The following is a 24,868-nucleotide window of genomic DNA, read 5'->3' on the forward strand; positions in this document are numbered from 1 at the left end:
GGTTTAGGAGGGTGGGGGCACTTTACAAAGTTTGCTGGGGGGAAAAGAGACCTCCCACCCCTCCCTCCCCCTTTGCAGGATAGAATGTGGGAGGACCCGTACTACATTCCACAGTCCCTCCTTCCTCTGGAGCTTCTCTCCCTTGGCTTCCCTTATGAGGTTCTCCCTGCCGTGGGAGTCTGGGTCTTCTCCACAAATCTGTTTTCTTTTTTTTTTTTTTAATTTTTTTTTTCAACGTTTATTTATTTTTGGGACAGAGAGAGACAGAGCATGAACGGGGGAGGGGCAGAGAGAGAGGGAGACACAGAATCGGAAACAGGCTCCAGGCTCCGAGCCATCAGCCCAGAGCCCGACGCGGGGCTCGAACTCACGGACCGCGAGATCGTGACCTGGCTGAAGTCGGACGCTTAACCGACTGCGCCACCCAGGCGCCCCCACAAATCTGTTTTCTAAATGACTTCTCAGAAAGAGCAGAGATGTCAAGGTGCTTACTCCAGGCCTCATTCTTGTTCCCACCCTCCACCTCCTCCATATCTCAAAAACGGAGGTTTACAACAGAGCTCGTGTTTATGCTGGCTCTCTTCTCAGGCTTGCACACCCACCAGAAGATTGGAACACCTGTGCCTGTGACCCTCCCGGACCCTCATTTCTCCCACCAATGCTCAGGAAACAAAATCTCAAGTTTTCCTATGTAGAGAGTTTTGATTGCCTTTTAAAACAGTTGGTTTCTGTGTATGTTTTATTTCAATTAAATTAAGAGGGGAGAGCAGAGAAAAGAAGGGGGGGGAAGAAACCACTTGGTTGACAAAGCCCTGGCATGACGTTCAACAAATACGGAGGGAGTGCCTCCTGGGTGCCAGGCCCTGCTCCAGGCACACGGACTCATCACATCCCTGCACTTGTAGAGTTTATATCTAGCATGAGAGACTGACAATAAGCAATAAACCTAACAAGTAAGTACATTATATTGTATAAGTAATGGTGGTGAATTCTGTGGGAAAAAAATGGAGACAAGTAAAGGAGTTGGGAGGTCCAGGCTGGCCCCAGTTAGGACTTCTTCTCTAATTTAGAACAGAACAGACCCAGCAAGTGTGACCTCAAATAGGGCGTGGCATAACAGAAAGTGCCCAGTAAAGTTAATTTCCTTCTACTTTTCTGTGCTTAAAACTTCTCACTACTGAGCATTTGAACTTCAGCCTTTATTCACAAGCACAAAATAACACCTAAAATCTGAATCGAGGTGAAGGATATAAGAAAACCAGACCACACTTAGGAACTTATTTTTGGTTGTATTACAGGGGGCAATATTTATCAAATTAAAGAATGCATTTCCTGATTTTACTTTTTATTATATACAAATGTAAAGCAAGTTTCTAGCACTGGGAGGAAACACAAGACTATGTAAGTTACATATGCCTGTGAATTCAGGGTCATAAGATTGACATGATCTCAGGAGCCCCCTTTAAGGTGTATCTTGATCTAGGTGGGGGTACATGGGTATGTGCATATGAATGAATTCATGGAGCTCTAGCTTAAGATTTGTACATTTTTAATGTACGTAAAGTGTACCTCAGTAAAAAAAAGAAAGATGTGATTACCATTGACCTTGCACTTAGCTACTGCTCCCATGCTTGAGCACTCAGCCACCGCACTGGAAGGGGCTGGGCACAGGCAGAACAGTTTCTCAGGACAAGGCACAGGGACATCTGCTCAGGGATGCCTGCAATGTGCAGGAGTTCTGAACAAGCCTGTGATCACACTGCCTTAACTGATACCCTTGCCTCTCCTTGAAGGCCCTGGGCCGAGAGGAATGATGCAGGATGGCTGGGTCCAAGGACCCAGAGGGGGTCTCACGGGACCAGCCAAGAGGGTCCTCGGCTTCTCACAGGGTGGAAATCAAACTCACAACGAAAGGAAGTGAGAGTAGAGTTTGTCGAAGACATAGAGAGTGTAGATATGGAGAGAGTATCACAGAGACTCAGAAAGGAAAGAAGAGTGAATGTCATCTTTGCTTGGGGCCTGGGTTTTTGTTGAGGATGGTTGTCTAGTGCGTGTGTCTTCTCAGTAATCCAGGAACAAAGATAGGTGTTTAGGTGTTCTCTGTAAGTCACTTATGCCCTAGAGCCAGGGGCCTTGATGAGTCAGTGGTCTTGGAAAATGGTCGTGATGACCTCACCTGGTCACTCTTTAGATGTCATCTCTTATGCTGGAAGACTCCAAAGAGATCATTAACTCCTTGACCTTTGCAAGGAGTACATACATTACCTGTTCTATGAGGTATGTGTAAGGCGGGGGTGTAGGTCCTAGCAAGAACAGAAGCAGGAATAGGAACAAAGAAAAAAAAACTCAGCTTTTTTCATGAGGTCCCTTCAGTTTCCCTGTCTCAGGAGAACAAAATACCCACACAGGAAACAACCAGAGAGTAAGTCCAGGCAAGACCATCAAGTCTCACCTGTCATCTCCACATCTCTCTTTCCCTCTCCCAGTGTGAATCTCTGTCACTCTCTCTGCCACACCACACACCCAGCATTCTGCATCTTTACCAGATACCCAACAACATTCTGAGGACACACAGAGACCTAAACAATCCACATGTCCCCACTCGCACTCACTGTTAGATACTTCGCATCACGAACTGTCAGATTTTAGTTGTTTGTTTTTACTAGGAAAGCATGCTTCTTGGAAAGACGATCTCTAGGCCTAGTTGGGAGGCTGGAGTGCCAGAAACCTAAAGAAGGCCAGCAGACGCAGGTGGGTGGCCACCCTCTCAAGCACTCACTCGCCTACTTCATGTTCTTCTTCACAGGAGGCCGTGTCTCATTGCCCGGAAGAAGGCCAACTGGCCCGAATCCAAAATGTTATCCAGGAGCTTCCCCCATCCCATTACAGGTAAGAATCCTTGGTAAAAGAAGCCCACGGCCTCTCAAAGTGGTGTAATACCAAAGAAGCAGGCTGGCATCATAAAAGGGAAAAAGTTCAGCGGACAGTGACTTTCCTGCGGCATTTTGAGGTGGATGAGCAGGTCAGCTTTATCAGAGTGAGTTGGTGCCTGACCAGGGACGCTGACAGGAAGGGGCAGCCCTCAGAGTCTCACAGGAAGTCGTTCTGGCCATACAAGCCAGCCTCACTGGCTGTGATAGCCTAGGTTCTTACCCAGATTCATAGTATACACAAATCTATGGAAACCAGGATGATTTTTAAATAGGGTTTGGCTGTACCTTTTGAACTTTTGGCGGACTGATCTCTCTATTTGCTCATCAGTACCACCCCTCACATCAGCTCACCCTTCCATTTTGTTTTCACCGTTTAGCCCCTCATCTAACCACCTTTCCCAATGTTCTCTGAGCCTCTTTTACAAGGGGACAGATTTTGATGTGGGATAAGAAAGAACTTCCTATAATAACAGATGTTATTCACCCACGAGGTCAGCTCTCTAACAAGAACCAAGTTACCTGTAGCTGGAGTAATTACAGAAGGGGCAGAGATAAGAGCCGGTTTCAAGATTGTGTGGCGGCAATGGTGACCTGCGTAAAAGGAAGCCAAGGGAGCCACTGATATCTCTCGGGCTCTGGGTGCTGTGATTCCTGGGTCTGTCTCTGGCTCTCCAAGGGCCTGAGCTGACTTCTGACAAAACCAGTCCCCTTCTCCACTCTCGGCCAGCATGCCTAGGACGAAGAAGATTATTTCCATCAATCTTGTTACCTTCCTGATATTCCTCCAAAATTCATGCGATAGAAATATTTAGACTCTCTTAAATGCAAACCCAGTCATCAGGCTTTGCACAGGCACTGAAGTTTCTTATTTTGTTAAAAAAAATTTTTAAATGACCCATTACAGGACCTTGGAATACCTGATTCGACACCTGGCCCACATTGCCTCCTTCAGCAGCAAGACCAACATGCATGCCAGGAACCTGGCCCTGGTGTGGGCACCAAACCTGCTCAGGTAGCCACCACAACCTCACCTTCTCATCACCCCAGTGGGCTCAAGGCAGCCCAACAACTGAAACGAAGACCGTATTCTTCAAAACGGAAGCTACTGGAAGACAAACCTGTAGCTAAGTGGTCATGTGTAACACATGTAAATTAAAGATGTTTTTAGGGGTGCGTGGGTGGCTCAGTCAGTTAAGCATACAACTCTTGGTTTTCGGCTCAGGCCATGATCTCACAGTTTGTGGGCTCGAGCCCCTCCTCGGGCTCCGCACTGACAGTGCAGGGCCTGCTTGGGATTCTCTCTCTCTCCCTCTCTCTCTGCCCCTCCCCTGCTCTCACTGTTTCTCTCAAAATAAATAAATACACTTAAAAAAAAAAAAAAAAAAGGTGATTTTCAAAGCCTGAGCTCTTTGCTTGCTAACCTGGAAACTCTGGGTTCCAAAGGCGTTTTCTGGCTATAATCAGGATGTGGCTAAAGTTAAGGGTCTGTATATTATAATTTCTTGAAAAGGCCTTTCTTGTCTTTGGGGCTTAGTGGCTTTTGTTGGTTTTGGTGGGGTCACAGCTTCATGTGGCTTCATAAGTGATGACCTGCCCCATAGCACAATTGGATGGGGGTGGAAGGAGATCCTGTGAAGAAAAAAATATATTCCTGCATATTCAGTAATACAGTGTTTATAGTCTAGCAATGTATGATACATGGTATACATGGTAATTGTTTTTAAATTTGTTCATGGAGTGCCTGGGTGGCTCAGTCAGTAAAGCATCCCAACTTCGGCTCACGTCATGATCTCATGGTTCATGGGTTGGAGCCCTGTATCAGGCTCTGTGTTGACAGCTCAGAGCCCAGAGCCTGCTTGAGATTCTGTGACTCTCTCTCTCTCTCTCTCTCTCTCTCTCTCTCAAAAATAAATAAACATTAAAAAAAATTTTAAATAAGTTTGTTCATTGTGTTAGGCCTTACAGACTTTGTAGAGTCCTTTTAATAGGTCTTACATAGTTAAAATAATCTAGAGATGAACAAAGCGTATACATTTAGGAGATGGGGCTTGTACAAAAGACCCACTTGCTCCCCTTACTTGCTTTCAGTTATGGGGCAGACTCACTCACTGAGTGTCTTTCGTCCATTGTTTAGGTCCAAAGAGATCGAAGCCACTGGTTGCAATGGAGATGCTGCTTTCCTTGCAGTTCGGGTCCAGCAGGTGGTGATTGAGTTCATACTGAATCATGTGGATCAAATCTTTAACAACGGCACTCCTGGGTCTTTGGAGAACAATGGTAACGGCTCCGTCTGGCAGACTCGCCACCAGGCCATCCTTCTTCCTTGCCTTAGTCATGGGACCCAATAATAAGTTAGGCTTCTAGCTCCGAGTGTTGGCTGTGTACGTGTGCTGACTGCTCTGTGTGTCAGTGTCTGGGGTTCGTGCACACATGTACATTTGTCTGCGTGCAGCAAGATGTGTCTGTGGGTGGCTGTAGCGTGTTTCTGGTCAGCTGCATACCTGGCCTATCCCATGAATGCAGCATGCAGCACTGGATCTCCCATTGGTTTTAGTTAGTTATTAAACTCTTTGGGTTATTATCTACAGGCAACATTCCTCCCTTTTAACTATTCTATTTCAAATTTAATTTCAATGTGGTATTTTGGAAGATACTTCTGCCTTCATCTTGGAGTTTTTGAGTTAAGAGGCAGCATGTTCATACTCGTGTGTATATTCAGAGTGTGTTCCCTTCATAAGCATTTATTGAGTGCTTACTTTATTCTTCCCTGCACCAGGCACTAGGCTTACAAAACTGAGTGTGTACTTGTGGGCATGCGTAGGCAGAGTAGTTAGCATCGATCTCTGTAGCTATGTTGGTGAAAAAGACAGCTATTTTAGGCTGGGTGTGATAAGATGCAAGAATATGATATCCTATAGCTCTCATAATGACATAATGAACCCTAGGGATGAATTGGTTTATGTTGCTTGAACTCCTGTGAGCCAAATTTGTAAAACTAAAAAATCTAGATCAAGAAGCCTGTGACCACCACTTGTGTGAGTTTTCCAACATTAGTATACATCACGATCACCTGGAGGGAGGGCTGTTAAAGCACAGTTTACTGGACCTCATCCCCAGAATTTCTGATTCGGTATGTCTGGAATGCTGCTGAGAATTTGTACTTCTAGTGAGTTTTCAGGTGATGGTGCTGCTGCTGGTCAGGGCCACACTTGGAGAATCCGTGGTATATGAGAACCCTATCTGCAAAATATTTGTGTTAGCTGATTAAAGCATTCTTTTCTAGTTCAGCTAATGTATTTGGAGAAAACAAGTACAACCATCAGAATAATCAATGGCAGTTAACATCAAATTTTAATTCCTGGTATAATTGTTCCCATCCCCACCCTGTCCTCTATGTGGTTTATAAACCTTTCTTAAAAAATTTTTTTTATTGAGATAAAATTCACATAGCATAAAATTCACAATTTTAATCATTTTAAAGTATACAATTCAGTGGTTTTTAGTGTATTCACAGAATTGTGCAACTGTCACCACCATCTAATTTCAGAACATTGCATCACTCCAAAAAGAAACCCCATACACATTAAGCAGTCTCTGCACATTTTGCTCTCCCCCGAGACCCTGGCGACCATGAATCTACTTTCTATTTCTAGGGATTTGCCTCTTCTGGACATTTTATATAAATGGAGTCATACAACATGTGGTCTTTTGTAACTGACTTCTTTCACTTAGCATATGTTCTCTAAGGTTCTTCCATATTTTTGCATGTATCAGTATTTCATCCCTTTTTAAGGATGAATAATATATATCCCACTGTATGCGTATACATTTTGTTTATCCATTCATCAGTTGAGGCCATTTGGGTTGTTTCCACTTTTTGGTTATTATGAATAATGCTGCTGTGAACATTTATGTACAAGTTTTTGTGCGAACACATGTTTCCAATTCTCTTGGTTATATTCTTAGGAGTGGCTAATGTTTCCTTCATCTTTATTTTAAATCTCCCATTATTGTAAGCTATATAAATCCTTTTTGAAGGTAGGTGAGAATATGCATTCATCCATCCTTTTGAATCAACCAATAAATTATTGGGCACTTATGATCTCTGAGGAGGTGATCTTTGAACTGAGACCTTATGACAAAAGGAACCAGTCATGTGAGGATCTGTGGGATGAATGTTCCAAACACAAAGGACAGAGAGTCTAAAAGCTCTGAAGTGGAAAGGGGCTCATAGTAGTACAGAAAAGTAGGTCAGTGTGACTAGAGCCAATGTGGTCTCCAAAGTGGGGTGCCCCACCCGAGGGGACACCAAAGACCAAGATACTGAACTACAGGTGTTGGAAGAAACCATTAGAATTTCTTTCTCATTTCTTTATATTGTATACTTTGTAATTTCTATGATTTTGTATTTGTATATTTTCTGTTATATATAACACTAATACAGTAGTATAAATGTATAGTTTATAATAGGAGTATACATTTAAAAATTTTTACTGCATATTTTTGTAGCCCACTGGGTCAGTGGGCAAACAGGACAGGGAAAACAGATGGAAGATCCTTGTAGGTCAAGCTAGGAGTTTCGTTTGTTCTCAGTGCCATGGGAAAGCATTTGAGGATTTTGAGCAGGGAGTGCAGGGTCTGAGCATTCCGATTGCTGTGTGAAGGAGAGACTGAAAAGCAGCGAGTCTGGAAGCAGAGAGACCAGTTAAGAAGCAATGGCAGAAATCAGATGGGCAATCATGGTGGCCTGGACTAGCATGTTAGCAATGGAAAGAAGGAAGGTGGCTGGATTCAAAGTACATTTTGAAGGTAGAGTTTTCAGACTTGCTTATTGACTTGATGTAGGAGGAGGTGGTGCATCAAAGAAAGGAATGAATGAAAAATAACTACTCCAGGTTTCAGCTTACACAGCTGGATGGTCCATGGTGCCACTTACTGACTTGGCAATGATAGTAGGGGTACCAGTTTAGAGGTGAAGAGCAGAAATTACAAGCTTTGTTATGAAATGTGAGGTTAGAGATGCCTGTTAAACATCTAAGCAGAGACAATGAGTAGGCCTTAGGACACTGCAGCCTGAAACTAGGGAGAGAGTGGTTACTAAACCAACTGAGGTCTCCTGGCCCTGCAGTGTGGGTTCTTCCCGTTGATCCAGTTGCTCCTGGAGTGATTTCATTTTTTAAGTAAATAAGTAATTAACAAATCAGAAATAATCTAGAAAGCAAATATTGAGAGCATATAAAATTCAAATATTTTAACCTCCTTTGGATTAAGTTGGAAAATGGTTAAAGTTGGAAACTTTACTGAGAAGTTTTTGGGCTCATAGATTTACTTACTTGAAGCCCCGCTGAATGACTGCCATGCTCTCCTGCCTGGGAAAACCCTAGTGTCACACACTCTGTTTTCTACAAGGCCCTTTATCAGTGGTTTTATTTCCCTCCACTCAGAGAGTGTCATGTTCTGCAATGAGAAAGAGTGCTGTCAAGGTGCTTTATGAAAATTATGTGAGTCTTATACCAAAAAAGATTGCTTAGTTTCAGTTGGTGCAAGTTATCTTTGAGTCTCTTCACACCTTCTGAAGTTATAGAAAACTGGCAGGGTTGCCAAAGGCTAAATAGAGGCCAACTTAGATCTCTGCTTTTTTTACTTAGACCAAGATTTCTCAATCTTGGCACTGTTGACAATTGGTGCTGGATAGTTCGTTGTTTGTTTTATGTTTGTTTGTTTTTCTTTCTTTCTTTTTTTTTTTTTTTGTTCCCACATTAGACAGCACCCTTCAGTGCTCACAGGCCAGGCCACCAGTGAGGAGGCTGGACAATGGTTTGGGGTTGCACACTCCTCTGGCATGTGTACACTATGAGAGGCCCACAGATAAGGGCCTGCCGTCAATGCATCACCATGCACTGGTGCTGGAGAGTTCTTGTTGTGGGGCTGTGCTGTGCACTGTAGGATGCCATCCTTGGCCTCTACCCACTAGATGCCAGTAGTACTCCTACACATGCTTATGGCAACCAAAAATGTTTTTAGACATTGCCAAATGTCCCTGGGGAAGTGGGGTGGGAATGGCAAAATTGCCCCAAGTTGAGAACCAATGACTTGGGGAAAAGAGATGACTCTGGACACCATCGATCTCTCATTATGACTTCCATTTCTTAAAAAACAAAAAACAAAAAACCAAAAAACACCAAACCAAAAACAAACAAAACACAGAAAGAAAAGATTAGCTTGCATGCACTTAAGACCACTGAGTAGTGAGTAAAAAGCCACCTATCTTTTAGGGAATAATATAGGCTATAAAATACCTTTTTACTGCAGAGATATAAATAAGCCTTAGTGATCTAGGGAAAGTATAGGCTCCCACGTTAAATTGCCTTGGAGTGTGTGTTGTACAGCTGCAGAGAGCAGGAACAGTCTCCGCCTTGTTCTAGCTGAGCAAGGCTACCTCTATGGTTGGACATAAAATTCCCACCTGGCCAGAGTACTAGGCAGGAAGTGTTCAATAAATGTTTGTCGCATGAATGAATGAATGTATGGTCCCTCTCTGAAAAGTGCAAGAAATATAGGTTACCTCCTGAAGCCCTGTGTGCCAGCTGGCTGTCTGGCCGTGAGGTTGTTAGTTTCCTATGTACAGCCTCTGCCCTAAATCCCCCAAAACTCCAGAAGCCCCCTGCCAGGAAGTCAGGAATGGAGGGGCTGTGGATGGGAAATCTGGCTAGACCTGATGCACAGGACTCCTTCCATAACTGAGGTCTTGTCTTTTCTGTATAGAAAACCCGCCAATCATGAAGAGCCTGACCTTGCCAGCCCTCTCCTTGCCCATGAAGCTGGTGAGCCTGGAGGAAGCTCAGGCTCGGAGCCTGGCTACTAACCATCCTGCTCGGAAAGAAAGGAGGGAGAATAGCTTGCCTGAAATTGTCCCTCCTTCCATGGGCACCCTCTTCCACACAGTTCTTGAGTTACCAGACAACAAGTAAGCAGCATTGTCTTAAATTCTGGGAAACGTCTGGGTGGAGGGGGATAGAGGAGGAAGTTATATAGTCTCAGAGCTACAGTGGCAGCATGGGTTGGGGGTACTGGCTGGGTTGGGATGTAATGGAACATTCCAGAGGAAGAAAAGGGAGCTGTCTCCACAGCTCTTTTTCACCAGTGATTGATGTCTTCACTCACTGTCCCTAAGTTATCAAGACCTGCTCTCCCACCAGACATCCTTAAGTACCATGACAGGGATGGGACTCATAGGGGTCAAGGATCATGGCTGAAATCCCTTACTCCTTAGTTTAGATAAAACAGTCTTGATATTTTCAGAAGGAAGTTTGCTAAAATAAAAAACTTGACCCCCTGCCCCCATCCTTCACCTCCAGGTGACATTATAAAAACTACAGAGATGAATGGAGGATAAGCTAACAAATAATACCACTCTAGACTGAGAGCTCTGGGCATGCAGCACCTGGGGACACATATTCCTGGCTTCTGTTCCTTCTTCCACGCCTGTCAGAACCCACCTTGTCCTCCCAAACCAAACTGAATATCATTTTTATTCATAGGATATTTTCTTTCTTCATTGCTTCCTCTGTTGTAACCCTGGTCTCCACACATCCCTCCTCCCCTCTCCTCTTCACACCCCACTATAAATAGGAGGCAGTGAATGAAGCAGGAGTTCTAAACTTTAGGCAGACAATAGGTGGAGGGGCTGAAAGGCAAACTTTCACTGGAGATGGTCATCCTCAATGTTTGGTCAGTAGAAAGAGGTGTGAAAATAGACACCTCAGACTTCTTGTCAGTGTCATCCCCAAGATGGTGGGGCTGCTTCCCATTGGGGAGGGAGAAAGTGCTATCATATTACACAGCAGTAGGGGCACTTCTCACAATGCATGTTATGGGAATGGTACACCTAGAACTCACCTGGCAAGAAACCCTTCCATTTCCTAAAATGCATTGATCATGCTCTGTCTAGACCAAGCCCCAGTATTTGCTCCCTAAATCCCTGGAAAATAAGACTTCCACCCAGGGATCAGGAAGAAGAGTATCTCAGAAGGACCCTCAAGTGCATTTCCTCTGTGTCTTAACTACATAAGGGGCACACCATACCCCAAGGTATGTGACCCTATAAAATACATCCTAGACCAAATGCTTGAAAAAAAAACTAGGCCAGATCCAAAAGAAACCACCAAGTGCTGCAGATCTATCTCTGATTGATTGTAAAAACATATTGGGCTTGACATCTGGATGTTCTATGAGAACCTTATGGAGAAAGGGTCCTTTGTGGAACCCACAAGTTGTAGGGTTTCATCAGGAAACTTTATGAAATCTGATAGTTGGGCAAACCAGAGCAGGGCAAAGTCTCTGTGGTGACCTCTGGTGGCATCAGGCTGTCCAGACCCAGTCTAGACCTCTCCTTTTCATGCCTTCTTGAGGCAGCCTGGTGAGAGGCATCAGGGAAATGAGTGAAGCCAGAGACACACTAATTACCCTCTGCCTTTCTCTGCAGTGATCTTTGACTACACCCGGCAGCCTCTAACTCTCACAGGCCAGTCTCTTTTCCAAGTCACTTTCTCCTTCACCCCCTTTACAGTCCGCAGAAGTCTTCACCAGCTCTTTCCTCACCTGTGGATGACCTAGCAGTATGGCCCAAGTGCAGCACTGAGCTCTGTGGTCTTTAGTGTTTACTCCTGCAAAAAAATAGGTGTCTTTGAAAACTCAGGACTGCACTGCTTACCAGAATCCCCAGAACTGTGTGCTTGCTTGTGACCTCTGAGTCTCTGATGCATCCCTGCCTCTGTCTGCCCTCGCCCCTGCCTTTATAGCACACCTTTGCCCCTTCCCCTGGGGAACATGAAAGCCTAGCTTGGTCATCCAGGGCATCCCCAGACAGGGCCAGACTCAGGCTCAGACTGGATTTTAGAGAGGGATTTCCAGAAATGTCAGAACATGACTGGGCTATTCCTTCTCAATTTAAAGGTCCCACTGAAATGACCAGTTACCAAACTAATGCTGTCTTATGGCTTGGCTCTTTTAGAAGAAAGCTCTCCAGTAAATCAAAGAAATGGAAATCAATATTTAACCTGGGACGTTCTGGATCAGACTCCAAATCAAAGCTGAGTAGAAATGGGAGTGTATTTGTGAGAGGGCAGAGGCTCTCAGGTAAGAATCAATAGCAGTTATGTTTTATGAGATATATATTGTCTTAGAAAAACTCAGTTGAGTCTTCTCTCCTGCATAGGGAAAACCCCAGTTCTACCCTACTGTTCCCCTCCTGTGTGTCTCCTGACTACCCACACAGCACTTCACTTCTGACACTTCTGGTCACCAAATGTGTGGAGGGTTTTCCTCACAACAAGCAATTTTCTGCTGCACCAACTGCGTGTCCTACAATGTAACTCAATTCTGACACTGTCTATCCAGAGACAGCATCAGATCCCACAGGTTAAGGGCTCAGTCCCACAAGACTGCCTCCCACCCCGCACATTCTCACACTTCAGGTGCCAGTTACAAGCCTAGATTGTCTGCTGTGCTTCTGACGTACTGCTATAGATTGGAGGTTCAAAAGACCCCCTCCTTGATTTGATTCACTTGCTAGAGTGGCTCGCAGAACTCGGAGAAACACTTCATTACATTGACCAGTTTATTAAAGGGTATGATAAAGGATACAGATGAACAGCCAGTTGAAGAGATACATAAGGTGAGGTCTGGGAGAGTCCTGAGCACAGGAGTGTCTGTCTCCTCCATAGAGTTGGGGTGCATCACCCCACTGGCGTGGATGTGTTTGCCCATCTGGAGACTCTCTGAACCCTGTATAATTCGGAATTTATGGAAGCTTCATCACATAGGCATATTTGATCATTAATTCCATTTTCAGCCCTTCTCCCCTCTCAAGAGAATGAGGGGCAGGGCTGAAAGTTCCAAGCTTCTAATCATGGCTTGGTCTTTCTGGTGACCAGCCTTCATCCAGGAGCCATCCAGGAACCCATCCAGAGTGCCCTCATTAAAACAAAAGACACTCCTATGACCCAGGGAGTTACAAGGGTTTTAGCAGCCCTGTGCTCCTAAACTAGGGACAGAGATCAATATATGTTGTCTATTTTATAAATAAGTATTCATCATAGATATGTATGTGTATATATAATTTTTTCCTAGCTCTGCTTCTTAGGTCTTTGGTTTGGCCATGTCAACCTCACTAGACCTGAAACATAAAGATTAACTAGGCAGTCTTTTTTAAAAAAAAAATAATTTTAGATTTACAAAAAAGTTGCAGAAATAGTAGACAGAGAACCTTTGTACCCTTTATGCAGCTGCTTCTGATGTTAACCATAATATAATGAGCCAAGCCAGAAAATTAACATCAATATAATCCTACTAAATAATTTACAGACCTTATTCATAATTGACCAGCCGTCCAACTCATGTCCTTTTTTGGGTCCAGGAATGCATGTTGCATTCAGTTGCCATGCCTCCTTAATTGCCTCCAGTCTAGGACATTTTCTCAGTGTTTCTGACCATGACACTTTGGAAGAGTACAGCCATTTATTTTGTAGAATATACCACCTCAGGCTGGATTTGTCTGATGTTTCCTCATGATTCAGTTGAGGTTGTGAATGTTGTGCCTGTCTCAGCGGGTCACGTCAGGAGGCATATGATGTCAATATCTTATTGCTGGTGATGTTAACTTTGATCTTGGTTAAAGTACCATCTACAAAATTTTGTTACTATTTTTTCCTTTCCAATGAACAAGTAGGTTGTAGGAGATATTTTGAGACAATGCAAATATCCTGTTTCTCATCATACTTTCATTCCTGAATTTTAGCATCCATCAATGATTCTTGCCTGCAAAATTACTGTTATTACAACAGTTATTACTGTGGTGTTTGCCAAATGGTCATTTTCTGTTTCCATCACTCTGTCTACATTTATTAATTGAAATGTACTATAAGGAAGATCTGTCCCTTCTCCCCTCTGACTCATGCCAGGGTTATAAATTTTAAATGAGAGTGTTGCCTTGTGGGAATTATATCTGAATAATGAATAGGAATTGATATAGGAAAGAACTGAGGGAATCAGGGGTGCCTGGGTGGCTCAGTAGGTTAGGCATCCAAGCATCCAATTGTTGATCTCGGCTTAGGTCATGATCTCACAGTTTGTGAGTTTGAGCCCTATGTAGGATCTGCACTGATGGCTCCGATTCTGCTGGGATTCTGTCTCTCCCTTTCTCTGCCCCTCCCCCATTTAAATATGATTTTTAAAAGATTTTTAAAAGTCTTTTATAAATTCCATCAACTAAGGGACTTTTGAAAATTGATTCACCATGTACAGCATTGGGGATTTTTTTGGAGGGGGGTAGATGAAAGGATGCTAACCTATATTTAGAAAGTTGAACAGAAATAAGAAATGAAGGATAAGAAAAAATGGGGTATTGACCAAATGAAGATGCATCACATTGGGGTCTCCCAGTCACTTATGTACTGGAAGTTGTATGTTATCCAACAGGAAGAGTCCAAGGAACTCTCCAAAGTGAATGCCTTTGAGCAGGGAAATCCCAAAGCCATAGGGATCATCTAAAAGAGGGGACTCGAGGACCCCAAAGCTGCCAGAAAACTGGCAGATGTACCTCCATGAGGCCCAGACAAGGTCCGAGACAGAAAAATATAATCTAAATATATTAGATATATCTAGATATCTAGATATCTATATTAGATAATCTAGATATATCTAATATCCATATTATAATCTAAATATAGACACAGGCCAAGGAGTCCTGAGTGCTTAGTTACTATCCAGAAATGGAGCCAGGGAATCCTGGAGGACTGTTCCCCAAATCAGCTGCTGTGGCCACCAAGGCCACAAGGAGCTGCATCATCAGAAAGAGAGTCCAACATGAAAAAGTGAACACTGGTGGCTATGCAGAGACAACTGTTGTCCATCCTCCATGACACTTAGTGTCATCTGGTCACTGGCTTTAAAGGCTATCGCATGGAAGCCAGAAGAAGTCCAGAAATGCAACCTCTGGAAAACAAAGGCAAAAGCTTGTCTCAAAGGAAGGGACACTGGCCAGGCAGTCTTAGGGTAGTAAGTTAGTTTGTAAACTTGTGAAAATAGCAGATCTTGAAAGGACAAGAGATCTAGCCCTACTAGTAGAAGTAAGGAGGTTGAAGGCAGTCTTGCTGTTTCCAAGGGTTTGAGTGAAGATGGCTCTGTCCTCTCTCTCCGGGCCCCAGGCAGAGAGAAGCCCCGAGCAGGGAGGCCAAGGGGCTAATTCAGAGCCTCTCAGAGGCAGCAGGGTTTGGGGCAAGGAGGAAAATGGGGGAACTTTAAAAGAGGGCTGAAACAGCTCAGTCTGAGTTGGGGCCAACACTGAGTGCCTCTTCCAGACCATCTCCTGAGTCTTTCCTGCTGCTGAGCCCTGGTTTATCCTGAAGAACAACAGCAACAAGGGTTATTGTTTGTCGAGCATTGACTGTGTTCTGGGTTAGTACAACCTGATTATTTAAATGCACGGCTCATGCATTTCTCATGACAACTCTATTTTTCCTCATTTTACATGTGAGGAAACTGAAGTTTAGAGAAAAGGTCAGCCACATATCTGAGTTCACATGGCCCAAAGTGTCAGAGTTGGGATTCAAAGCCAGATCTGTCTGAACCCAGAGTTACCTTACAGCCACAAGTCCTAGGGCTCCCACTCAGCTCCCAGAATGCCCTCTTTCCCCTCCTACAAAGCCTGCTGGGAGGAGCTGTCTTTCAACCAGTTCAGCTCCCTGAGAAGAGATGACATTTTGAAGTGCCTAATCCTGTCCCTGGAATAAGTGTTTACTTCTTTAAGCTACACTCTTCCCCAAATCTGCCTAGGTGGCTTACAAAGATGCACAGAGGACACCAGGCACATAGTAAGTGCTCAGAAAAGGTTGGTTTGGTCTGGGTCTGCTCCAGGGTGAGGTTGGTGGGTGAGATCATTTGGAGAAGCAACCAGTCTGCAGAGGGCAGGAGCAGACCTGCATGGGGGAGACATGGGACTTCAGTCCCTTGGGCCCTCTCACTTGCTGTACCCAATTCCTGGGTGCTGTCAGGTGTGGCTGCAGCCAAGAATCCTGCTCTCCCACCTGCTAGATAGAAGGGGTGGCCGGGAGCCCCATGGATTCTATGCCATGGATGAATCTTGGTGTAATAAAATTGGGTTCAAGGCTCCTCATTTGCTAACAGCTATTTGACAAAATTGTAATTTACCTGTGCTTGTAAAATGTTAATAAAATGTTGATCTATGAATGCCCTGTTTTTATAAGCTCAGTCCAATCATGAAAGTAGGAGCATCTAGGGTGGAATGAGGAATGTTTTCTAAAGGGGAGAATTATAAGTACTTGGAAAAACTTTCCTGAAGAAAGTTCTCTCGTGTATGTACAGCCTGACCTGTTGTTCTGAATGTTTCCCCTCAATATGCATTCATCAGGGATATTTTTTCTTTTGTCTTTAGTGGAAAAGGCTACTATCCGACCAGCTAAAAGCATGGACTCATTGTGCTCAGTGCCTGTGGAAGGTGAGATCTCACAACTACCTTTGGAACTGGGGATTCCTACTGGGAGACAGGAGCTCCCACACCAGACTTGCCTTCATGAGCTACCTGCCTGCTCATCTCATAGCAATCATGCACATCCCCTAGTCCCAAATCTGCCCTGAACCCTGAACCCAAGGGGTTCACACAGCCGCTGCATTAATCCCTGCCATTACACTACAGGTCTTGGCCTAAAGGGCCATCCTGTTCCTCCAGCCTTCCTCTAACCATAGCTGGAGATGGCAGCCATTTTACACTCAAATCTCAACCAGGTAGAAGGGCAACTCCTGAGAATCAAGACAGACGAGTCTTCCCCCTTGGGCATAAAGAAGAGCCGAACACTGGTTTTTACCTCATGGTTTAGTTCCTGTGTACTTATGTGTCTTGAATTTATGTGCTCCCATAGGCTCTCAGGTCATGATTTTGAGTTGGTAGATTCATTCATTCACTTATCAGTAAACAGTGATGGGCACCAGCCTGGCACGTAGCTGGTCATCCTTTGGTGGAGTAGATGTGTGGAGGGTTGCATGCAAGGTGACACCCCACCAAAGTGGCATCTCACCACATTGGTCTTAAGGGCTGACCTCCCTGCACCTCTCACTCCTGTTTTTTTTTTTTTTTTTTTCCCTTAAGCAGCCAACAACCCCTGCTACAAGTTGCGAGGCACAGGGCTTCCCCCGTTTATCCCATGACTTTCCAATTCCTTTAATACAAAACATTTTGCTCTTTGATAAATGAGGCAGCCTGAAACACTGCAGAAAGTCTTTAGAACAACCTTTTAAAAATAACTGTAAACTTTTAAAATAGTGAACTTTTTTTTTATGTTTATTTATTTTTGAGAGAGATAGAGGACAAGCAGGGGAGGAGCAGAGAGAGAGAGAGGGAGACACAGAATCTGAAGCAGTCTCCAGGCTCTGAGCTGTCAGCACAGAGCCCAGAGTGGGGCTTGAACCCACAAACTGGGAGATTATGACCTGAGCCAAAGTCAGATGCTTAACCGACTGAGCCACCCAGGCACCCCGACAGTGAACTCTTTTTAAGCTGACGCGATCCTTTTAGCATTGTCTCACCTTTCTAGTCATCCGTTTGCTTTGGTTTGGAAAACTTTTGAGGCAGTTCTTGCCCTGCGCCACAGAATTTAATATTTCAAAATGTAGGTCCTCATTTGGATGAGCATTGGGCAGGTATCTGCCCCTCTGAGTCTCGCATTCCTCATGTGTTAAAGGAGGTCATTACACTTCCCCTACAGAACATTCAAACCTCACGTTACATAAGATGTCCAGCACAGCCCTTAGCCTGCTGGGAATCATTTTCCCGATCCCAGACAACTCACTTGTTATCTTGCGGTTTATTTCCCATACAGATTTTTCTCTTCTTTACTTTCACTTTTAAGTCGGTTGGGAACTTGCTCCTCACAACTGGGCTTTCTAACTTTTCATTAATTTACATTTCTAGTTTCTCATCCCCTGAATCAGCAGGAGGAAGCCTGGGAAAAGGGAGAAAGGTCTAGCTGAGAACAACAGCATTTGTCTCCTTGCTGGGAAATCAAACCCCTGTTTGGGTCCATCTGCCAGAGGAGGCTTAAAACAATACGTTTTCGAGTTTTAAAATAAAACAAAATTCTGTTAGTTTGCCCTTTTTGTCTTCTCCTTCCTTTTGAGAAAACATCATTCTGCCACCTCCCATCTGTCTTTTTTCTTTTTCAAGATCTACATTTACTGCTTGGTGGATGACTGTTCTGTTTAGCAACCTTAGCAGTGGCCGTCTTGGGGAAACAGCTCTACCTGCAAAGTTTAAAACAGATGCATCTGATGACAGCAAATGGTCCTGTCAGGGCATCATGCCAACATTCTGTGCACATGAGAGGAAGCTTACTCTCTTGTCAACCAAATGTATCCACCTGTCTTTATTAGGAGGGCTAGGCCCTTACTAGAACACGATGCCTTTCCAATATTCAAGTGCTGTATACCTTCCCTTACTGGAAGGCTGTGTAGTCGTATGTCTGCCCCGGCTGCTGACCATGTGTCTGTTTGCTTTTTCACCAGGGAAAGAAACCAAAGGAAATTTTAATCGAACAGTCACCACTGGTGGATTTTTCATTCCAGCGGCAAAATTGCATTCGACCAGCCCTGGCAGCTCCTGTGACCTCAGCAAGCAGGAGGGCGAGTGGGGCCAGGAGGGGATGCCGGCAGGGGCAGAGGGGGGCTTTGACGTGAGCAGTGACCGAAGCCAACTCGAGAGTGCTCAGGCCCGGCCCCCACCTGAGCAGCTGAAGGTGTTCCGGCCCATCGAGGATCCCGAGAGCGAGCAAACAGCCCCGAAGATGCTGGGTATGTTCTACACATCAAACGACAACCCCAGCAAATCTGTCTTCACCAGCAGTCTCTTCCAGATGGAGCCCTCACCCCGTCACCAGCGCAAGGCCCTGAACATCTCTGAGCCCTTCGCTGTGTCCGTGCCGCTCCGTGTGTCGGCTGTCATCAGCACCAACAGCACCCCGTGCAGAACACCCCCAAAAGAGCTCCAGTCACTTTCCAGCCTGGAAGAGTTTTCTTTCCAGGGCTCAGAGAGTGGAGGTTGGCCTGAAGACGACAAGCCACTGGGCGCTGAGACTTCTGCAGGTAAAGCAGGGGAGAAAGGGTTTCTTTTCATTGCAAGAGGTAAAAAGCTAGTCTTAATCTTGCTTGAACAGAGTTTTCAAGACAATATGGTGAAGTGGTTAAGACCATGGGCTGTGGAGCCAGACTGCCCAAGTGCAAGTCCAGTCTCAGCCATTTCACTGTATGGTCTTTAGCAGCTCAGCTGTATGCCTCAACTTCTTGATCTGTAAAAAGGGAATGATGTTCATAATCCTATCTTCTCCATACATTTGCTGTGAATATTAAGTTAGTTAATACATGTAAGGCTCTCAGAACAGTGTCTAATACATAGTAAATACTCAGTAAATAATGCCTATTATTTTATTCACTCACATAGTGAGAAGGTAGGGGGAGAAGCTCAAAGAATGGAATTCTAGCTCAAAAGCTAGAATTAGGGATTCAATTCTTCTCATCCCTCATTTCTACCTCATATCTGCAGAGAACATGGCTAGCAATCCTAGCGATGAGAAAGAACATCTTGCTCCCAATTTCCATATGTCAAATGTGGGGAAGACTCTGATTGGTCCTGCTTGGGTCACAGGCTCAACCGTGGACCAGTTATGGTTGCCAAGCAATTAGGGTCCTATAATTGGCTAAGGGTGAGTCTCTGAACCATATTTGGAGTTAGGAGGGGGTTCTATGATGAACAGCCAACTGTGAGCCACATAAAATGGAAGTAGGGAGAACCTCAAAGGAGAGGATGACTGACAGACAAACCAACCAATGCTCCTTGTGGATTAAGAATGTTTTTATTATCGAGGTGCCTGGATAGCTCAGTAGGTTGATTGTCCAACTCTTGATTTCAGCTCGGGTTATGATCCCAGGGTCATGGGATTGAGCCCCACATCAGGCTCTGAGTTGGCAGCACAGAACCTGCTTGGGATTCTCTTTCTCCCCCTCTCTCTGCCCCTTCCCCACTTGCTCTCTCTCTCTCTCTCTCTCTCTCAAAATAAATAAATAAACATCTTTAAAAAGAATATTTTCATTATTAATATTAGCTAAACTTTTTTGAACAACTGTTATGGTATCAGGCACTGTCCTAAGTGTTCTACATGCATTATCTTCATTCTCCTCACAACAACTCTGTGAGGTAGAGGTAGTTACTATTATCCCCATTTGCTTAGAGAGGAATCAGTTAACTTGCCAAATGAGCCATAGCACGGAAACGGAAAAACCAGGATTTTAATCCAGGTTTTAAAACACTCCACCATGCTCCTTCACATGTTTATAATGGACTGTGGAGTTACAAAAATTGTTAAAACATGTTCCCTTGACCCAGCAGGCTCACAAACTAGGGAGAGAAATTAAACTGTACCGAAATGCCGCACAGGTCAGCCTGTAGAAGTAGCAGGAGACCCTCCTTGGGCTTTTTGAATGAGGGAGGGCTTAGGTCCCTGAAACGTAATGAAAGATGTGTTCAGGAAGGATTTCAAGGGCATCAGGAAGAGGCAGTCCACTCAGGAGAATTCCAGGAAGGCTTCCCAGAAGAGGTGACATTTGGGCTGGGCCTTCTAACCTAACCTAAATGGTTAGGCTTTCTCCACCCAGAAAAGATGGGGAGGATATTCTGGGCTGAGAGGCAGCTGAATATTGTGGGAAGTGTGTAGGTTTTGGACTTCAACTGGGCCAATTCGCATCCTAGCTTCAGCACTTTTTGGCAGTGTGACAGTGGACAATGGTTGATATCTCTGAGCCAGGGGTGATTGGTATCTCAAGGGCTGGGGTGAAGTCTCAATGGGAGAATGTTCATAAAATGCTTACTCAGTCTTGCTCACAGAAGATCTTCAGTAAATTCGTCCTTTTCTCCTCCCATTCCCTTAAGGACATGGGGCACGAGATGAGCGGAAGCTCAGGTGCATCAAGTGATGCCTTGTTTGGGGAATGCTCCGGGTGGTGGGTTGGTGTGGATGGAGCAGGGTGAGGGTTAGAAGAGGAAGTGAAGCCTTTGAAGAGAAGGTGTTTCCAAAGGCTTTTGTGTGATTGGTTACTGTCCTGGGTATTTAGTCTTTATCCTGCACTGTGAAAACAGCCTTATACAATGAGATGGGACCTTCTTCATGCAAGTAGCAGAGGTCAAACTTGGAGTCTGCCTCCCTCTCCACTCCCTCTGGTCTGTTTAAGACCAGGGCTTAGGGGCGCCTGGGTGGCTCAGTCGGTTAAGCGTCCGACTTCGGCCTAGGTCGTGATCTAGCCGTACGTGGGTTCGAGCCCCGCGTCGGGCTCTGTGCTGACTGCTCAGAGCCTGGAGCCTGTTTCGGATTCTGTGTCTCTCTCTCTCTCTGACCCTCCCCCATTCATGCTCTGTCTCTCTCTGTCTCAAAGATAAATAAACGTTAAAAAAAAAAAAAGACCAGGGCTTAATCATTTCATTTTAGATATATCCAGATTGATGTGCGGAAAACCCCTGGGAAGGGTCACACAGGAAGCTGTCAATCATAATCATAATACATCTTTGTAGCTTTGTGTAAATAATAGATTTCTATGCCCCGGGTAACTGCTTGACTTGTCAGGATCCGAATTTATTTATCTGTGAAGTGAAAGCTTAGATTAGAACAGGGTTTCTCAACCTTGGCATTATTGACATTGTGGGCTGGGCAATTCTTTGTTGGGGGTGGGGCTGTTTCATGCTTTGTAGGATACTTAGTATCCTTGGCTTCTACTCACGAGATGCCAGTAGCCACCTCCTCCCCACCTACTTGTGGCAACCAGAACTGTCCACAGACACTGCCAAATGTCTCCTGGGGAGGGGAAGAGCAAATGGTTCCTAGTCGCGAGCCCCTGGACTAGATGATCTTCAAGGCCCCTCCCATCTCTGACAGTCTGTGACTTTGGGAACTGAAGGCAGGACATGGCTAGAAGGAGAGGGTAAAGAATGTGAGGGGCAGCAGGCTGGGAGAATTTTCTCCATACTTGGGAAGGAGGACTAGTCCAGGACGGTGACTGTGCTGGAAACAGCCTCTTTTCAAATGAAGTCTTCAACAGGTAACTCTCATCCTCATTGCAGCTTCTGTACCTAAGAAGGCGGCTCTCGAGGATGCCAAGCCAGGACCGGAAGCAGTGAGGACAGAGGAATGCAGCAAAGACCTCTCCCTGGAGCCAGGCTCCCAACTGGAGGAAAAGAAGGCTCCAGAAATCTCCCTGGGTTCTCAACATCCAAGTGAATTAGAGAAGAGGCTAGATCCAGAGAAGGTGGTGGAGGAGGGTCGTGAGGCTGACCAGGGGAAGCCCAGCACTCTGCAGGAGAGCCCCCGGGCCAGAGCCGAAGCCGTGTTTCTCCACGAGATGGTAAGGTGGACTCACTGCCTGATCCGGCCAGGAAGAATCCTCTTTATCCCAAGGGTTCTCGGACTAGCTGAAAGCAGTTTGTTTTTATTTTTTTAGAGCCAGTTTCTGCCAAAGGGACTTTAGGAGACAGTCTTCTAATCAGGTCTGGGAGTCTTTTTCAGTGGACTTTTCAGAAGGCCTGTGATGATGGGAAGGAACCATCCAGCTCAGATTCCCTAGGACAGGCTCAACTCTAAATATTTCTGATCTGAGGTCACCGTAAACCAGTGACACGTCCTTGGAATATAATGACATTCGATCCCAGAAGCAGCACAAAACCAGTCCCAAATATGATGACCATTATGGGGTCCAGCTTTATTCCAGACATCCTGGATGGACGGTTGCCTGTGCACGTTTGTAAAGTCTTCTGGAAGATTTCCAGGAATCGCTCCTTTCCCCCATGGCTTCTGGAGAAGTTAGAACATGATGCCAGGGCTTATTACACCTCATGTACTTTTTAGAGGTGAAATTTTTCCAAGGTTTTATGGGATGTCCTTTTATAAAATGAAGGTGTGAGGAGGTTTTCCAGGGCATCCAGGGAGGAGTCCTGCACTGAGGAGGCAGCTCTGTGACCTGGGCGTGTATGTCAAAGGAGAAAGGAAGTTCTTTGCCTTTTAACTTGTTTCCGGGGATTTGGTTTCCAGGACATGCACAAAAGGACGATGTGCTGGGAGTTAGGGCAGTGCAGGAGTGCTATAGTGGCCTCAAGAGGGCTGAGAAAAGGTTCCTGATGGATGTGTTTGCCACTGTAGAAGGAGAAGGATATGGACATTCTTACAGGGATTGAATTCTGGGAATAGCACTGCTTTCAGAAGCAGATAAAATTAGTTCTGGAAGGGGAACCAGGCTGGATTCAGGGGAACAGGTAAAGGCATCAGTCCATTCCTCAGTTTAAAAATGTATTTAAGGGGCGCCTGGGTGGCTTAATCGGTTAAGTGTCCAACTTCAGCTCAGGTCATGATCTCTCGGCTTAGCTCGTGAGTTCGAGACCCACATCACGCTCTCCACTGTCAGCGCAGACCCTTTTGGATCCTCAGTCTCCCTCTCTCTCTGCCCCTCCCCCACTAGCTTGTGTGGGTTCGCTCCCCTCTCTCTCCCTCTCTCTCTCAAAAATAAACATTAAAGAAAAACAATAATAGGGGTGCCTGGGTGGCTCAGTCAGTTAAGCCGACTGCTCAGGTCATGATCTCACAGTTGTGAGTTTGAGCCCCGTGTCTGGCTCTTGGTTGACAGCATGGAGCCTGGAGCCTGCTTCAGATTCTGTGTCTCCCTCTCTCTCTGCCCCTCTGCTCACACTCTGTCTCTCTCTCTCTCAAAAATAAATAAACGTGAAAACAAATTTTAAACAAACCAATAAATAAATAAAGTGTATGTAAACACCTACTTTGGGCCAGGCACTCCTCTGAGCATGGAGATGACTGCAGTGTGCAAGACAGTCGCAGTCTGCCTTCTTCGAGCTGACAGCTTAGTGGGTGAAAGGTCATTAAACGCATGCTTTCTAGGACGATGTGGAATTACAGCATGCTGTGAGAGTGTATAACAGGAGGACCTAACCTAGTCAGAGGGAGGAGGGGAGTCACAATGGTCAGGGAAGACTTCTCTGAAAAATAGACATTTAGACTGAGAACTTAGCTAGACTAAAGGGGCAGGGGACAGAATAGGAAGGGAGAGATTTCTAGGCAGAAAGAGTAAGATGTGCCATGAATCTCAGGTGGGAAAGAGCATGAAACATTCAAGAAACAAGAACAAGACCAGAGAACAGGAATTTGGGCCAGAGAAAGAGGCCCAGAGGGAAGCAGGGGCCAGTCAGACAGGGCTGCTTGGAAGGGATTTGGAGATTAAGGAGCAGTGGGAAATCTGATCTGTGCAGAATTTTATACTTTAAAGGTCCCTCTATTTTGTGAGGAGAATGGCTTGGACGAGGCCGGAGAGGAGGCAGGGATGCCAGTTAGAAGGCTAGTATGTGACAGACCAGGTGAGAAAAGATGGGGGCTTAGACAAGGGTGGGGGCAACAGAGATAGAAATGGAAGGCTTCAAGTTATTTAGAAGCTAGAGTGGCACTCACTTCAGCAGCACACATACTAAAATTGGAGTGGTACAGAGACGATTAGCATGGTCTCTGTGAAGGATGATATGCAAGTTCATGAAGCTTCCATATTTGGGGGGGGGGGGTTCCTGGCTGGCTCAGTCAGTAAGGCCTGCAACTCTTAATCTCAGTGTCATGAGTTCACGCTCCGCATTGGGTATGGAGCCTACTTAAAATAAACTAGAATAAAATAAAGTAAAATAAAATAAAATAGCAACGTCTAAAATAATATTTTTATTTTAATAATTTTAACTATCACACAATTTTAATAATTTTAATTATCACACAAAGAAAGAAGCTAAAATGAACAGGACTTGGTGAGGGATTGGGTAAGAGTGAGGAAGAAGGAAGAGT

The 24,868-nt window shown here is 45.0% G+C and overlaps 1 protein-coding gene and 2 non-coding genes across 3 annotated transcripts in view; 2 read left to right on the plus strand and 1 right to left on the minus strand.

Annotated features, from left to right (window-relative positions):
- Nucleotides 1-24,868, plus strand: part of ARHGAP31 (Rho GTPase activating protein 31) — a 112,039-nt gene that overhangs the window by 77,973 nt on the left and 9,198 nt on the right. The window contains exons 4-11 of the mRNA XM_003991663.6: nt 2,807-2,889; nt 3,838-3,945; nt 5,068-5,210; nt 9,699-9,900; nt 11,947-12,071; nt 16,387-16,449; nt 18,510-19,085; nt 22,108-22,388. Coding sequence (XP_003991712.2) covers nt 2,807-2,889; nt 3,838-3,945; nt 5,068-5,210; nt 9,699-9,900; nt 11,947-12,071; nt 16,387-16,449; nt 18,510-19,085; nt 22,108-22,388 — 1,581 coding nt within the window. The remainder of the gene's footprint in view (nt 1-2,806; nt 2,890-3,837; nt 3,946-5,067; nt 5,211-9,698; nt 9,901-11,946; nt 12,072-16,386; nt 16,450-18,509; nt 19,086-22,107; nt 22,389-24,868) is intronic.
- Nucleotides 8,691-8,832, minus strand: LOC111556451. Its single transcript, XR_002735923.1, has one exon. It is a non-coding gene; the product is annotated as a small nucleolar RNA SNORA42/SNORA80 family (small nucleolar RNA).
- On the plus strand, nt 24,486-24,588 carry LOC111556417. The gene has a single exon (XR_002735898.1). It is a non-coding gene; the product is annotated as a U6 spliceosomal RNA (small nuclear RNA).

The sequence above is a fragment of the Felis catus genome, chromosome C2 (genome assembly GCF_018350175.1).
Source record: "Felis catus isolate Fca126 chromosome C2, F.catus_Fca126_mat1.0, whole genome shotgun sequence".
Classification (NCBI taxonomy): Eukaryota; Metazoa; Chordata; class Mammalia; order Carnivora; family Felidae; genus Felis; species Felis catus.